Here is an 18597-nt window from a genome sequence, read left to right on the forward strand (position 1 = left end):
GAGAGAATACAGTGCTGAATTCATATCCACATGGAGATTAAAAAAACTCTGCCCTTCCCCATCTGACCACAGCACAATAATTCAAATGTTTTTCTGAGTGTTACTGTAACATCCTTGGCTGAACCAGACAAAACACTGCAGCACGTTGTGGGAGGATTTTACTCAACCAGCTTCAGGCTTGCAAGTCTGTAAAACCTGCAACAACAAACTCTGTCTCATCTTGCCTCAGGGAACTGCAAACCCACAAAAAAGAATTTCATTAACAATTAGTATCAATATTATTCCCGAAATGTCGTTTTATTGGATTTTTTCACCCTAATAACTAAAAACCTTTTGTGTGTCAGATGTAAACAGTCTTTACTCCCAACATATTTGTTGTTATTGGTCTAAAAACATATAACATCGCTGCATCCGTTAGCTTTACAGTCAAAGTTCTATTTCACAGCCTTTTCTTTTTTTAAATTGAAATTCAGAATTTTTTTATAGAGATGGTCCTAATACACACCCAGCTATCACCATTGCTTTGAAATCTGTATGTTAATAGTATCAGACTGAGCAACTTGGACTCACTGTAATGTTCTTAGTATAACTTAATGAAAAATGTTTAGGTATTTTACATTGCTGCTGTAAGGTGCTGTACAACATACTATATGTTCTATGAGTTTGCCTAAAGTTATAACCCTTAAGATATTCATGAAATCAAATCCCATGTTTTAAACACTTGTTCTGCATTTTTCATTTCTGTTATAGCCATTGACTGTATTTAGATTCAGCAATTATTTCTCTACTATATAGAGTCAATAATGTTCAGCATTGCAAGGGAGTACAGCAATTGGAAAAGAAATTAGCAAAGTAGCTGCTCAAGAAGCGTTTCCCCTATCAAACTGCACTTGCTGTTACTATTTTAAGCAAACACCAAGCAAACATGGGAAACGCTGCTCGCTGCACAGACCTAGAAGTTGGTTGAAGAAAAGGACCACATGTGTAGTGCACAATTGGCAAAAAAGTACAAGACATTACAATATATACAGTTTGTACAATTATACAATTGTCTTTAGCTGCCTGTAGAGCCTTCAGCACTATCTGTGGAATAAAGAACATTTACTGCCATTAAAACCCCCTCTTGTGCAGTGAGATGTCAGTTTTACTTTACGGCAGTAGACTTTTTAATGAAAGAAGTGAGACACACTGAGAAACAGTGTTATTGTTTATTGTACCACTAAATGAAATCGGATTACCTGGAGCAAATGTGCAGATTCATTGCAACATGCTGCATGGTCCAATAGTATTTATTGCCGTTGGGTCATTACTGCTGAAGCTAGAATAAAATGATGCAACAGAGTGATTCTTCAGGGATCACTTACATCATTCCAAATAAGTTGTCATGCATGTATGCACGCACACACGCACGCAGGCAGGCATGCACGCACGCACACACACACGCAAGCACGAGGGCATGCACGAGCGCATGCACGCAGGCATGGACGCACACACACACACACACACACACACACACACACACACACACACACACACACACACACACACACACACACACACACACACACACGGTCTTCACTGGATGAGGAAATCAAAAGGTTTGCAATCTCCATGACCCCAGTGCTGCTGAAATACACTGAACATATCAATGAATAATAAAAAAAATGCATGAACATTCACTGGTTCACTAATATGGTTAAAATATACAGTATGCATATATAGTTTCCCTTTACAGCTTCACCATGCTAGTATGTGCTTTTTGTCTTCAATGATGAGAACATCCTTAAAGCAAAACCAGCTCCTAAATAAGTTAAAAATTAGGGGTAGTTGACATGAGAGGAATCACTAAGACCAAACCACGGTTTGAATGCAATCAGATGTAAAACATTTCACCTTGCATTATTTGTAGAATTATGGCCACCATACTTTTGCTTCATCTACTTATCTAACAACAGTTATCCCCTTTGTAAATGTGTGTATGAAACAGAAGTAAGACTGTTCTTTCCTTCATAACCTTTCATTTTTTTCTTAGCAACTCTTACTAATCTCATAGTAACTAGGAGCGTCTAGTGCAATCAGATGAACTCCTTTGTGAAACTAGTGATTTTTAAGCAGTTAGTTTGTTAATGCAAAAATATGCACATACACTTACTGTACTTGATAATGTCTGTCAAATGTACTTGACTGGATAAAAGTCAAGAGGCAGCTTTAAACGTTTTGATCAGTAGAGCTGCCATCTGTGGAGCTTGCATGCTAAGGACTGATGACATTATGGAAGGTACAGTATGCACAGAAAAATAACATCTGAGCGGCAATGCATCTCTGTATGTATTGTTGCTCTTTACTACTGTTTCATTATCAGTATTTCAATAACAAAAACTGAATTCAACTCAGCACTAAAAAGGAACATAGAAAGCATTTCAATTACAGTTATTACTAACTGGTGCTAGTTTAAATGAAATCCATTACATTGTTTTCGATTGCTTACAAGCATCAGTCAACACTGAAGCCACTTTTCAAAACTTTTCATACAGTCTGCATTACCAACATGTATCTTGGCCAACCAGTGAATCTCACCTCCAAAACTCACACAAGCCACCAAAACACTTCATACATGTCTCAAAATAAGCCTAATCGACCAAAACACTCATGGCATTGAATGCATTTTGTGTGAAAGCAATAAAAATGATTCACAGTTTGGTCCACATAGACTTCTGTTTCCCTGACTGTGTGAAGAGTTTTGACAATGTGACTTCAGATTTGACCAATAGTTATGTTAGCATGTTAGCAATGTTAGCAATCGAAAAAACTGTATAGCCATTCCATTAGCACTGAATCTGATAATTTGTCTTGATGCCAAGAAACGCATTTAGGGCGTCGTCAGAGTCATCCGGCGCTTTCAGTATGCCACATGAATAAACGAAGGCTTGCTGCAAAATAAATCTCCTTGCCCTGCCAGGGTTTCAGATACCATTTCACTCTATTTCCCCCAGTGTGGCCATTAGGAAGATATATAACCATAAAAACCACCAGCAATAAAGATGATGGTACAGTGCCATTATTGAGCATCTCAAATCATCTTCAAGACTACTGAGCCAATTAATGAAAGAAGTGAGCACGGTAAAGGCATGGCAAAATGCTGTATGTGAGGAAGATGGGAAATATTCAGTCAGGGCGGCAAATCAATGTGTATATGTGTCACAGAGAGATAGACTGTTTAAGTTTGTTTGATTAGGACAATGCACATTAATCAACATTTCAGTAAATGTGCCAGCGTTAGCCAGTCGGCTAATTTTCACCTGTAGTCCTAATTACCTAGCATGCATGTCTTTATGGTGGGAAGAAACTAGAGCACCCAGAGGAAACCCAAGGGGGAGAACATGCAAACTCCACACAGAAAGGCCCGGAATGACCTGGATTCGAACCCAGAACCTTTTTGCTGTGAGGCAGAAGTGCTAACCACTTCAAACACACTGTAGCAGTGTGTTTGAGGAATCTCTTTAATCAAAGCTCCTCTTTACTGTTATTACTGCTCAAAGTCTAACGCTGAAATACTCCAGCTCTTCTTATCAAACGTAACAGTCACTTAACTCATGGTTACAAATGTAAACCAGCACAACAATGACAATTGCCAGGCAACAAAACACTACATTCTAAGCAGACACGTTTAATAAACGGAATTCATAAAGTTACATTTGTACTTTGAACAAACTGCAAACTTTTGAGCAAATTTTAACACAACTCTATTTACCGCCTTGCATCATGGGAATTGACCAGCCAATGAACCAATTGCACCTGACTGACTGCAGTACGCAGATCGGGGTTGGGCTAAATGTGGGCGGAGCTAAACTTTTGACTTTTGAAAAGTACTTTCCATTTCAATTTGAGAAGAGTGAAATGCCAAATTCACAATTCACAAGCCGTTAACAGGTACTCCCTCCACCGGGGGCACTAGTGCTTTCTTGTTTGCCACAACACGTGTTATATTTTAGTTGAAATTTCAATAGGCTACATCACTTATGTGTATAATTAATTTATTGTGTCCATGCTTTAACTTTGCCGTGAAAGAAGACAGGTTATTTTAAACTCGAAAGGCAACTCTTTTTTGTTGCAACACACACGCTTTTTTTTCAACTGATAACTTAACTTACATACCCAAGTTCAATCAACACATACATATCTGACAAAAAATTTGAATAGTCGACCCAAGTTTAACTTTCAAAAACTCATAAAGTTGAGTTCAAAATCCACAACTTGTATAAGCTTGTTCAGTTAAAAATAAGAAATAAGTGGACATAACTAAATGGGTCTGTAATGTTTTATAGTGTTCAAGCATGGACATGTAGGGAATATGAAACACTTAAGGCCATTTTATAATTGTGCGTAAAATCGACATCGTAGCCCCGCAGACCCCTCTGCGTCTACGCCGGACCCTACGCCGTAGCCTGACCAACCTGATCTCACAGAATTCCGTGAAATGAACACGGCCCCTTAACTCAAAATCTGTGACAGTTTCACGGAATCGCCAAAAATTATTTCGGTCTATTTCGGCCAGGGAAGCTGGATTGCTTTGTTGTTTATTTATATTTTTAAAACTATAATGCTACATCTAGCAACATATATTTAGATGTTATCATAGTATACATTTCGTTATTTTAATAATATTATTTCGGTCTTATTACCAGTGAAATATTACAGTATGCTGTAATACAGAACATTACGATATGATCCGAGCTACTGACACGCATTCAAAGCCGATATCCCATAATGCAATGCGGGCTTTCATTCACAGAATCAGACAGCGATCAGCGGGTTTTTAACGTCAGTATCGCTTCAATATATATATATATATATATATATATATATATATATATATATATATATATATATATATATATATATATATATATACAATCAGTGGTTTAGTCACACTGAACAACACGTTGCTCAGCTTTGTTCCAGTAAGTTATTCACCGTAATAACGTTTAAAAAAATCTGCGCAATACTCCGGAAGTGACGTGGTACGTGCCGCTCGGCGGATAAGAAGATAAAAAATACATAATTTGGTATCCAAACAATACATTTTCCCAAAGTAATTGAGGGTAAATATGAACAGCAATAAAATGTGACAATCTGCTCCAAAGTTTCTTGGTATATTGGCAAGACCAAAATAAATGTACCAGTGTTTCATTTAGTTCTCCACAAAAAGTACAGCTGATATCAATGTCTTTTTTCATTTTCTGCAGGTAATGGTTAGTTGGGTAAAATCTGTGGAGCATTTTGAAAGAGATCTCTTTAACTTTGTTGGTTAAAAAAAACTTGTGTGGCAATAGCGAAACCTTTTCCCAACAAATCTCTTCAACATATCAAGACCAGTACGATAAAGCAGCGGGTGTACTCTTAACGTCTTGTTGAAAGAAGAGTTGACGAGTTGCCTTATTCTTTATTTATTTTTATTTATTTTGGTGCCAATATACCAAGAAACTTTGGAGCAGATTGTCACATTTTATTGCTGTTCATATTTACCCTCAATTCACATTACTTTGGGAAAATGTATTGTTTGGATTCACTCAATATGATAGAAAGTTTTATTCAGAGTATTATGCGATACATTTAATAATTCTTTTAACCAAATTTTATTTACATAAGTCAACGTTTTTAAAAAAGAAGCCAAGCTTTTTGGAGCTGGTTTCCAATATTAAACAATAGCCTACATGTTTTCCATATCTGAATGTACAAACAAAAAAGTTGTTGGATCATATGACCTCAGTAAGCTTTAGCCTACAAAATATTGATATGAAGTTTTTTGTTTTGTTTTGATTTCTTTCCTTTAGTAACCCCCTGGCTCGTTTATGAACATAGACTGTTGTTTCCTGCTGTATATCCACTCCTTTCAATAAAGCTTGATTAAAAAAAAAAAGCGTACAGTGAATACACGACCTGCCGTGTATTCACTGTAAAAGCTGCTAGCTACTTTAGCTAATTCAGAAAGCTAGTCAACAGCTCCCTCATCTGGGCAACGTTATCTCTGACAACTTTCTTTCTTAAAAGGTTTTTTCTGAGGATGACAGAGGTTTTTCTGACAACTTTATTTCTGAGGATGACAGAGGTTTTTCTGACAACTTTTTGTCTGAGGATGAGAGAGGTTTTTCCCGACGCTCCCGAACAATGTCAACCAACCTCTAACTGTGATTGGTCAGTTTGTGAAGAGCAATTGAAAAGATGAGCTAGGTGGAGCTTTCAGCAACTGAAAATCTATAGTTGTTTGACAATACAAATTACTCGGATAATGTAAGAGTCTGAAAAGTAGGAAGTTTCTTAAGCTAGATTTATAGTGGATGCAAGGGGCTAATGGGAGTCCCACTGTACATGCCTATGGCATAGGTTTGTATCTATAGTGTCATTTATAGCATCGGATAGATGCACTAGATGCATGTATTGCAAGCGATCAGGCATTTCCCACATTAACTTAATTTATTTAAAGGTCCCATGACATGGTGCTCTTTGGATGCTTTTATATAGACCTTAGTGGTCCCCTAATACTGTATCTGAAGTCTCTTTCCCGAAATTCAGCCTTGGTGCAGAATTACAGCCACTAAAGCCAGTCCCACAATGAGCTTTCCTTAGTATGTGCCATTTCTGTGTCTGTAGCTGTTGAGAAGGAGAGGGGGGGGCACACAGGCATACGGGGGGGGAGCACTTTGCTCGTTTGAAAGCCATGATGTCTCTCTCTCATGGGTGGGCCAAATTCTCTGAGCGGGCAAAGCAGAGAAAGGGGAGGTAACCTTCCTCCTTATGACGTCATAAGGAGGAGATTCCAGATCGGCCCATCTGAGCTTTCATTTTCTCAAAGGCAGAGCAGGATACCCAGGGCTCGGTTTATACCTATCACCATTTCTAGCCACTGGGGGACCATAGGCAGGCTGGGGGAACTCATATTAATGTTAAAAAACCTCATAAAGTGAAATTTTCATGTCATGGGACCTTTAATGTTTGATAAGAAGTAGGCCATCAATATACTTATAGAACTGGAGTTACATTCAGGTATGTTTTAACATTATTTTCTTTGTCTCAATACTAAAAAGGAGAATATTGCCCTTACAATTGTCATGTTTCCGTTCATTTATTCATATGCAAAAGATTTGCAGGGTTAGGATTAGGTGTAGTTAGATATGTGTTACTGAAAAGGAGACAACAACTACATCTTTCATCAACTTTCTTAATGTTGTCTTTGCTATGAACATTCTCTATCGGCATCAGAAACTTGCAGTAGAAAACAAGCTGACCAATCACTGTCGTAGTTGTCCCCACGCAGTGTTGCCTGGTAGCTGCTGTAGTCCTGGCGTGCAGTTATTTTTATGCAGCAATTTATGTAGTTCCCATAGCTACACTGTGGCAAGGCAAGGCAGCTTTATTTGTATAGCACATTTCAGCAACAGGGCAATTCAAAGTGCTTTACATAAAAACGATTAAAAAAAATTAAAAACAGATAAAATATGATAATAAAAGTTACAGTGCAGTATAAGAAATTTAACATTAAAGAGCAGTTAAAAACAGTTAAACAAGGCTGCTAGTATGGGACAATGTATAAGCCGTTGCTCTATACACGTAATCCAAGCGCAATCCTTGCTGTTCCCAGAACGGGCCGGTCCCACCGGTCTTACTTTTTAATTCTCTTTATAAGCTTATATAGATTGCCATACAGTTTCAACAATGCAACTTCAGTATAAGAAATGAACAATTATTTAAAGAAAGGCAACATCAAAAAGATAGGTCTTCAGCTTTGATTTAAAAGAACTGAGAGTGGCAGCGGACCTGCAGTTTTCTGGGAGTTTGTTCCAGATATGTGGAGCATAACGCTGCTTCCCCCTGTTTAGTTCTGACTCTGGGGACAGCAAGCAGACCTGTCCCAGACGACCTGAGAGGTCTAGGGGGTTCATAGTGCAGTAGCAGATCAGAAATGTATTTTGGCCTTAAACCGTTTAGTGATTTATAAACTAGCAAAAGTATTTTGAAATCAATTCTTTGAGGCACTGGAAGCCAGTGTAAAGATTTCAGAACTGGAGTGATGTGATCCACTTTCTTGGTGTTAGTGAGGACTCGAGCAGCAGCGTTCTGAATCAGCTGCAGCTGTCTGATTGATTTTTTAGGAAGACCTGTAAAGACACCGTTACAGTAGTCAAGTCTACTGAAGCATGGACAAGTTTTTTCAATTCCTGCTGAGTCCTTTAACCCTTGATATATTCTTAAAGTGGTAATAGGCTGACTTTGTAATTGTCTTAATGTGGCTGTTAAAATTCAGGTCTGAGTCCATGACTACACCAAGATGTCTGGCTTTGTCTGTTGTTTTTAACATTGTCGTTTGAAGCTGAGTGCTGACTTTTAATTGTTCCTCTTTTGCTCCAAAAACAACCACCTCAGTTTTTTCTTCATTTAATTTAAGAAAGTTCTGGCACATCCAGTCGTTAATTTGTTCAATGCACATACTCAGTTGTTGTATTGGACTATAGTCCCCTGGCGATAAGGTTATGTAAATTTGTGTGTCACCCCATCCTAACTGCTCTGCAGAGTGATGCCAGTGCTGTTAGCTGTTTATACCACATACTGTCCTTCTTTGATTGTAAACAGCAGAGTTTACAGACTCAACCTAAACCACCCTGACTGACTCACACACCAATCACCACCCAATTACACTATATCAACAATGTTTTGAAATAGCAGAGGTCTTGAAGTGCGTGAAGATCACAGATTTATACTAAGAGCAAGTGCCTACATTTAACATGCGAGCCAAGGTTACATTGAGGTGAAGTGTAAATTGTTCATTAGAATGTTATTTTAATGCAAATACAGTAATTGATGTTATGAAGACAAAGTAGATGGGAACTTTTGTCATGACTGTGTCTAACTACTGTTCCTAATTCAGAAGCCTTATTGCTTTTACATCTCTGAATTAATGACTTGTGTCATTAACTTTAACAACAGAAGGACAAAACCAGACTGACACCTAAAGGGGATTCTGACTCCAACAGTTTGACTCAGCCTGCATGTAGCTGCAATCTGTGGCAGTCAATAATACATAAACAGTATTGATTTGTGAATGATTCACTATAAGTGCAATCTACATTAACTACAGATGACTATTGCTGTTATGCATCACTGTAATAATCAACCACCCAAACCACCACACCACACTAAACATCATCATCATTACCATTACTACAGAATAGAATAGCATTGTTTGTTTGCCGTTTTGGACATGAAACTGATTAAAATACAATTATTCCACAAATCAAGAATCAGAACAGCCGTTGCAGCACATTATTGTGTATCTCAGCTAACCAGGCATAACCACCTCTTTATTATAAATGATTTCCTCTCCATTTCTTCCTTCTCCTTCCCTAATTCACCTCATCACTTTCTGCCTATCTCATGCACCTTAGTGACACAGATTTGCACACATGCCTTCAGTATTGACAGAGATGTCACTCCCCCCAACAACCCCCTCCCCACCCCCCCACACACACACATCACTGTGGCTTTTGGTCATGCTTATCCATGTGCATTATTGTCAATGCGCCAGTGAATAGAGACGCACTGGTGAGCCCAGTGGAATAATGTGCTTCTGTGGCTGAGACACATGAAAACACACATACACATACACACAGATGCAAACACATCAAGGAGAAAGTCACACATAAATACACACCTACACGGATGTTAGCATCTATTTACTACAAAGGAGACAGACACACAGATGTGTGCATGTGCGTGTGCATGCAGGAAACGATAAAGACAAATTGACAGCAGAAGAGGATATATGAATGTGTGAAATAAAAAAAGTAATGTGTGACCCTGGGACAAGAAAGTGGGTTGTAGTCCCCTGTGAATATGGGAAACGATGGGGACCAGGGATTTTTATGATCCGTTCACGCTTCCTGAATACTAGAATAGAGAGGAACTAGCCAAGGTCAGAAGCAGAATTCCCTATTCTAATTGAGCGTTGCTCGCCACCCGGAGCAAGAGTCAGGGATTAATTTAGAGATCCATTCAACACGCCTCTAGAGAGCGGAGAGACAGCAAAACATGTCAAAAAATATAGGAGCGGTGAGAGAGGGAGAGAATTTGAGTAGATGGGGAGACAAGGTGGAGAGTAACAGAGAGGGGCATGATAGAGATGGAACAAGTGAGAAGGCAAGTGTGCAAAAAAGGAGAGAAGGAGAGAGAGAGAGAGAGAGAGAGAGAGAGAGAGAGAGAGAGAGAGAAGAGGTTATGCTTGTTATGTGTAGCCTGCGGAGAGAGACAGTTCACATATAAGAGCTTCATATTCCGAACACTCCTCCTCTTATGGCCCAGTGCCTGCATGAAAATTTGTGTTGTACAATTACTTAACAGAACCTAAATCTAAATTTCATGCTGCATCATGGTTCCACAGCACTCACTTAGACAGTCAAAGGTGTTCAGTGTTTCCCAAAGTAAGTTTAACCAGAATTTGTGTTATACTAAGTGGTACTCAGAAAGAAGGAAATACAAGATAGTGTGTATATTTTGACCTCACTTATAATTAAATACGTAACAAGTTCCCAGGAAGCTGTTCCTAGGTGTGTGTGTGTGTGTGTGTGTGTGTGTGTGTGTGTGTGTGTGTGTGTGTGTGTGTGCATCAGTAACCTATGAGATAAAGGTAGACAATATGTAAACACATACAAGCTCTGGAGAGGGAAATGGGAAGAGAAAAAGTAAAGTAAGAGAGGACGACAAACAGCAGGAGAGTTGGTAGTTGAGCAGAAATGCAGAGTATTTTCAACAAGTCGCATGACAAAGACCAATACTGTCCGACTTGCCTCACCTGTTCGTGGCTCTGAGCCCTTTGCCTATTTGTTTTAACTGAAGAGATACATCTTTAAAATTGGGTGGTAAATATCTAGTTTAATTTTGAAATTGGCTACTTCATTTATTTTGCCTTTAGTAGATTGGAAAACATCACATATCCACACTATAACAGTATCACAGCTGCATCATTCTGTCAAATGGATATTAATAATATATTAATATTTAGATGTTTTGTGCATCATTTTACATACATTTGCCCCACATTTATTTGTAATATATTTATATTTGATATCTATGGAATTTGTAGGATATCTTTAAGTATTTAAAATAAAAATTATAAGGGTTTATGTTTGGCTGCACAGCATGAACTTTGTTATAACTAAACCCCTGGCAGGTCATTGGAGTTTAAGTGGATATAGTAAATATTAGTGAGAGTACAAAGAGAGAGCAAGGTTTTTGGCGCCCACTGTGACATCTCTCAGTCAGTCGGGCTTCAGTGCTTGCATACATATTGTAAACACACCTGCTGGATTGTTTACTATATTAATTTGATTGTGCCCAATCTTTTCCCTTCAGCACACCCCTTTACTCATCACTAATGCAATTCATACTCCTCCCTGTACATCATAGCAAAGCTGAAACTGATGTGTATTGAAGTTGTACCTCACTCACACAGCTAAACAGTAAACAGATGCAGCATGTTATTATTTTGTGGGTAGGAGGGAGTAGATGGACTATTCATTTTCCAATCATTGTAGGTTGTATTAACTAGTCTGTTCAATCATGTGGGGGCTGCATACAGGGGGGAGGAGAAAACAAACTTGAAAATTGCATTACACAGTTTTGATTTATGATTCTATGTGACTTGCATTTGGCTGCAGTTAAATCCTACAATGATACCCTTCATGGGTATAAAATGTCAAGATGTATTATGCTCATGCATAACAGAGCACAGATCAATTACTCAATGATAATCAAGATCTTTCAGACTTTAAAGCACGCCTTTAAGAACCATTTCTTTGCCATTTCCAGTAGCATGGTTTGACAATGGAGCAGCTCGTGTCAGCTTTGTATATGAAGAATTTTGTTAAACACAATACAATTACATCACAATGAGAAGCACTGTATTGCTGTATTATACAGTATTGATTTTGTTCGCCCTGCCTTGTTAACAGCCCCGGTGGTTGATTTATTAAAGTCTAATGAGATAAGGAGGTGAAATATTGCAGTACAATAACTTGAAAACTTCCCTAAAATAAGATGAATGCACCATAGGCCTGTGGAAATGAGGGGCTATGATATGATACCCTTGAGGGAAATTCAGCTTGTAAGGAAAAGCTGTGCTCTGAACACCTTCACATTTTACAACAAGTGAAACTTATTTTCATATTATTATGCTTTTCTCTTCAATCAACACCACACACTGCTCAGCCCCACTAGTCTAACACTTAATTTTGTGTTGTGTAAATGTGCAAATAACTAAACAACACATATTCAAAAACTAAATGACATTGTTCAAAGTAACAATAGAACCTTGGTACCCTCTCATGCACTGCCCATCTTACCAGGAGGCAGATGAGCAAGAGAATTACACAAAGGGTATTCTTTAGAGATTTGTTCTCATCTCAAAAGGGAAAACACTCACAGGCACACACAGAGACACACCAAACAACATTAAAGGCATTTAGATCAGCGTGACATAAACCAGTGTCTCTCAGCAGATGTCAGAAAGCAAACAACCAAACTTCTTCAGTCATGTAAATACATGCAGAGAGCCACAGCAAAGCTCCTCCGCTGTAAGCAAGCTAGAGTTAGCAAATCCACCAAGGCATCGCACAGTCCTGGCAAACAATACTAATGCTTATGTCAATCATTTTTGTTTTGTGATGACAAAATATGATTAGATCACTTTCAGTAAATTGCAATGCTTGGGCAAGTGGCGATCCATGAGGCCAGTCAGATTGAAGAAATTAAGTTAAACTTCTTCCACCAGCCAACTATGTGTTTGATTGGGGGAAAACATGGTTATTATGAATAAAAACATGCTACGGTGTGGAGAAGAGCAGTAAAACAGCAAAGCAAAACTGTGGGATGACCAAATTGGTGAGCGTCAAATAAGCGCAATTTCAATTTAGGATGGTGTTTTTACAAAAAAATAATTCCAGTATGTCATGTTTAGTTAATCTTATTCTTTTATTATTTATTTTCTAAGCCAAAACAAACAAATGTCCATCACGTCCAATGTCTTAACAAAGGTGTGTAACGGCTAACACTATATATATATATATATATATATATATATATATATATATATATATATATATATATATATATATATGCTATATGGTTAACAATGCATTAAGGGGCAAACCAGAGGATCCTCCGTTTTTTTTTTTTTTTGATCAATTTTTTATTAGCACCATTTATATCGTTCAGACATGCAGAACAAATTCCACAATGTATGACAGGTAGTGTCAAATGGTGCACAAAACAGAGAAACACAAATAACACAAAAACAAAAACCCTCTCCCACCCCCCACCCTCTGCGGTCTCAAAGAAAACAAAACAAACAAACAAACAAACAAATAAACAAACAAACAAACAAACAAACACAAATCTTATTCAAATGTTTTTAAGACACTGAACTATTTTATATATAGGTTTTTATGACATGAAAATATGCTTGTTTTTGTAAGTATGTTCAAGTCTCAAATACTGTACAGACACCTGTAGCATGCTCAACACTTCTGAAATGTTGCCCACCAAAGCCCTGTTAGAATTGACACTAACAAACGTAACAAACTCTTTCTCGCAGGATTCTAGGTCGAGAGGAAGTGTGACGCATTAGATCTCTTCTCCCGGAGAACAGTAAAAGATTGGGAAATATTAGGTGTCATCCTTTAAAAGATCATAGAGAACACAAGTACCAACTGTTCCACTCTGTTCTGAACACAAAGGACCCATTTTCACTACTTTCTGCTACTGTTCCGAGACTAATTATATAGTTAGCAACTGTGATGGGCAATATCACCTTTTTTGAAGATGGGATGGATAGTGCTATGTAGGAATATATGTGAATAACATATAGAGGAGCAAAAGTATGTTTTTAAAAAAAGTTGTTGGCCATAATTGTTGGCTGAATTAACCACAGACCACAGACATTGCCTCAAAATGCCTTGCAGAAAGAACTTCTGCATTTAGGATTATTAAAATGTACTTCACATCATCTAAAATCAACATTTCAAAACGACAATTTCTTCAGCAACTGTTGCAGAAAAGCCAGTTTTTAAACCAAGTCCACCAAAGACCACTTAGCTGCTGTAATGTGCATGACAAAGACAATGAAGTTGCGGTCTGATCCATTAAACAACTCAATTTCCTAATTAAACCACTCTTAATCCAACAGTATGGCGAGAAGAGAGACTGAACAACAAACATGGAGAGAGCAAGAGATAAAGGAAGTCAGAGAGAGATGGAGAGAAAGTGTATTTCTTTCGGCCTAATTTTCAGTCCCACAAACACACATTTAAGTACTTACATGCATTGGTGACGGCGAAGCTGTTGGCGGTCTCTATATTGTCGACATGTGGGACCAGGTTAAAGGGAGCTTCCGTTGCATTAGGGCTGGTGTTGTGAAGGAAGATAGCTAGTCGAAACCCTGTATACTCCTGATCAGTATTCCTAATGAACAACCCACCTAGAGAGAGGGAGAAAAACACGATGGCGTGGAAAGAAGTGAGTCATTGTAGGACAGAGAGGGGTCGGATGGGAGATTGGTAAGAGAGGGAGAGACACAGGAAGAAGGGGAGTAATGTGGGGAAAGAAAGATAGATAGGGAGCGGGAGAGCAGAGAAAACAGAGGAGGGGAGAGAGAAGAAAGCCAAGATCTTCATTAGCTTTGTTACAAAATGTAATTTGTCTTCCAGCACATCTTCACAGACATACAACATTAATACAAACACACGTAGGGATACCCACACTGGGCATTTTATTGATGAAATCAGAGAAAGACAAAGAGGGAGAGAGGAGAGGAGAAGAAAAGAGAGACAACTAAGCCAACAGGAAGGCAGTCAAAGGGATAATGAGCTGGAGAGTGCATAAAGGAAAACAGAGGAGGAAGGCCAGATCAGACAGTGTCAGATAAATAAAGAAGGAGCAGGGGCCAGAGAGAGGGAGGTGAGTGCTAAGTGTCAGTAGTCATTTAAAAATAAGAGTATCCCTCAATATGGCCCATCTGACAAAATGAGAATTAGAGGGGAGAGAAGAAATGATAAAAAACAGAGAAGCTGCTGAACAGAGTCCAAAACATAAAGACAGAGTTGAGAGAGAGAGGAAAAACATGGAAATATGTGAGAAAGAGAGAGAGAGATGGTAAAGATAGTCAGATCACCTCCTCTTGCTTCCATTACCAGAGACTGATGAATGATGCATATACTGTAATCTAACACCAATAACTGCTGAAATCAACTGAAAATGGATCAAACATAATATAGATACATATATTTGCCATTGGCAAAATAGAGTGGAAAAAACTAAAATGGCAAGGTCAACATGAAACATAATCCAGACCTATTGACCCTGGCCTGCCGACTGAAGAAGTATTGTAGATTGTGGCCAGTCAGAGAAGATAGAATAACCTCAACTGAGCCATAATCAATGTATTGACGAAACATTCACAGAAACTACAAAATGCTTGTATTTGAAAATGACAAAATTAAAAATGTAATAAGGCTCATCTTCTGTGTCTAATATTTTCATTACCTGAATAGAACTTCTGTTTTGTTGTATTGCTGTGGATATCTCTTATATATTTGTTTGATATGCTAATCCTACATTGCTTGACACGGTAGGTTGAACTGACCTGAAATAAACGGATGTTACTGAAGTTTAACTGAATCAGACTCACTTCAACTGAATTGGATTTCACTGGCAGACTGTGAAGCCTTGACATCGTATCAGGAGAGAGAGAAAGTGAAGGGAGGGAGGAAAGCGTAGGGGGAGGAGTCGGGAGGCAGAGCATATTGAACGAAGCAATCGTCACTACATAACATGTCACTTATGTGTGTGTCTGTCTGTGTCTCATTAATGCTAAAAGTTTGTATTATCTTGCCTTTTTCTTTGTCTGTGTTTCTCATTATACCCCTTAGTGTATTAGATCAGTAACCAAAGCAAGACACTTAACACACAAATGACATGCATTCACAGAGACAACATATCTTTGCATTAACAGAATTATTCACCAATCTACATTAAACTCTCATGTCTATGATTACAAATCTCAAGTGAACTGTCCCAGGGGGAAAAAATGTGGTTTCTGTTTGAGGGTAGAGCACACACACATTCATACACATACACTTCAACTACATGAGGAGTATACAGTATGGTTCCCAACATGACACGTTACTGCACCAGTACAACCATATATTATCATCTGTGTCCGTCTCTGTCTCTCTTATACACACATATGCACATCTGCTTCCACTGACTTCACACTTGTGTGCAATGCAGAGATATGCAAATTACTCCTCAAGAGACGTGTTGGAGAGCCGGGTGAATGATCATGTATGTCTATTTGAGTGTTTATGGAGGGCGGTCAATGGAGGAAAGAGTGCATGTGTGCGCCTCTGTACGATCACATACAGTCGGCTTTATAAAGTATGTATTTGCATGCATGCATGTTCACTGTGTGCACATGTGTGTGTTCCTGTGTAAAAAGTGTGTACCTGTACATGTGTGCGAATGTATAGTTGCAGCTGTGTGCACAGCATACAGCATGCATGCATTTTTATGACTACATGTGCATACTGTACATGCGCACATGCATGCTTCGAAACCTGTGCAAATATGGGTGGGTGTGTGTGTGTGTGTGTGTGTGTCTGTGCCAAGCAGAAAATATTTAGCATATTAGGTTTATTGGCAGCTGTAGGAAGACAGAGTCAAGGAGCCGAATCTCATTATAGGACCTCTCAGCTGCCCCCCACAAGGAGTGATGCAGTGCATTCATTATCACACACATGCCTGTACAAATGTGTGTGTATGTGTGTGTGTGTGTGTGTGTGTGTGTGTGTGTGTGTGTGTGTGTGTGTGTGTGAGAGAGAGAGGGGGAGGGGGGGTCCATGCATGTGTGGTCCGTTTGCACTGAGCAAACCAATGATGATCCAGATTTAGTTAACTTTATCTCTGATCTATAAGGCAGATACGGCTCCGCACTGACGACTGACTCCAGGGTAACTGGAAAAGGGCAGAGAGAAAGAGAGAGAGGGAGGGGAAGGAGAGAGAGAGAGAGAGAGAGAGAGAGAGAGAGAGAGAGAGAGAGAGAGAATACTGCAGTGTCTAAACAGCGAAGACTACTAGAAGGGAACAAAGCTCGCTGAAACATTAATGAGCAATGCCTTTAAAATACACGCAAATACAGTAAAATCAGAGCTAAAGTGATAGTGTGCATTTATAAGCCATATGAGTCACAGCAGAGTAACAGACCAATCTCCCCCTAACCCCAACATATATTGGATTAAGACAAGAAGGAAAAGAAGCACGAGAAGGAAATGTTTTTCTAAACTTGTATGTTCAATTGTTCCATACATACATTTCTTGAGTTTTACATTGATTTTGTGTTTTGGGGGTCCAGGTGCACCCCTTTTCCTTGGTGACTGCTGTCCGCTAAAATCAACTAATAGTCAGTGTGTCAGACAGATGAGTACCCGTGCGTAAATTCAGTAAACCTCCAACTCACCTATCTGCACTGAGCTGGGGAAAGCCCCGGTCGCCAGCCCCCAAAGGGCGGAATACACCCCGAGAAAGTGCCAAGACGAAATAGTAATCCTCATTTTTCTTTCCTTTAATCCTTTCAGAAACTGTTGAGAGACATCGAGAGAGAGAGAGAGAGAGAGAGAGAGAGAGAGAGAGAGAGAGAGAGAGAGAGAGAGAAAAAAAAAAACGTCAGAAAAGGGGGAAAAAGAAGAGGATAAGAGAGAGGTTTTCCCCCGTTTTGTCCAGCAGTATTCCTATTCCATGGTGGGCTTGTTCGTTTCTTCCCCTGCAGTGTCCGCTAAGGAGAGGACTGTGCGTCCGGTGCACATGTAGCTACAGACGGGGGAAGATAATGAGTGGGGAAACTCGCTAGAATGATTGGCGAGCTGGCAGAACAGTTTGCATGGAAGAAATGGACATGCGCGCCCCGTCTCTCTCTCTCTCGCTCTCTCTCTCTCTCTCTCTCTCTCTCTCTCTCTCTCTCTCTCTCTCTCTCTCTCTCTCTCTCTCTCTCTCTCTCTCTCTCTCTCTCTCTCTCTCTCTCACACTGAATCGTATTGCTGTGGACTATTGATAACACTTTATCGAGGTTCATGTACGAAAAAGCAAAAAAAAAAAAAGGATCAGGTGAGCGTGCATGTTTGCGCGTACTACTTTGTGGTTGTGTCTCCCCTCTGTGTAAACTTGACATCTTTTAACCTAACAAGCCTCTTTTTATCTGTCACCACTCCCCCAGATTATTTATGTTTAACATAAATGCGTGTGCGCAAGAAAGAAAAAGTGTTTCAAGTAAAAATGGCAAATGAAGATTGCTGATCTGTTGTGCTTTGACTGTTTCGATTGGTGAGGCTGATTAAAGTAAAAGTAAGAAAGCCTGCCTGAGCCTAACTAATTGCATTAGAAACCCAATCCATCCTGACGCATCGGTCCACTCCGCGACCAAACCAGACTCGGTGCGTCCCACCAAGTCCAGCTGACAGAGATGAAACCTCAGGCTGCATACAGCTGCGGAACGCTGAT

General features: G+C 39.2%; 1 protein-coding gene across 2 annotated transcripts in view; it reads right to left on the bottom strand.

The window, feature by feature from the left end:
• Positions 1-17918, bottom strand: part of gria4a (glutamate receptor, ionotropic, AMPA 4a) — a 117687-nt gene extending 99769 nt beyond the window's left edge. For both annotated transcript variants that reach the window (XM_078243990.1, XM_078243981.1), the window contains exons 1-2: positions 17561-17918; positions 14366-14524 (exon numbers count right to left, since the gene is read on the bottom strand). In XM_078243990.1, the coding sequence (XP_078100116.1) occupies positions 14366-14524; positions 17561-17654 (253 nt within the window). In that variant the 5' untranslated portion in view covers positions 17655-17918. The remainder of the gene's footprint in view (positions 1-14365; positions 14525-17560) is intronic.
• Between the last annotated feature and the right edge of the window lie 679 nt (positions 17919-18597).

Source organism: Sander vitreus, chromosome 3 (genome assembly GCF_031162955.1).
Source record: "Sander vitreus isolate 19-12246 chromosome 3, sanVit1, whole genome shotgun sequence".
Lineage (NCBI taxonomy): Eukaryota > Metazoa > Chordata > Actinopteri > Perciformes > Percidae > Sander > Sander vitreus.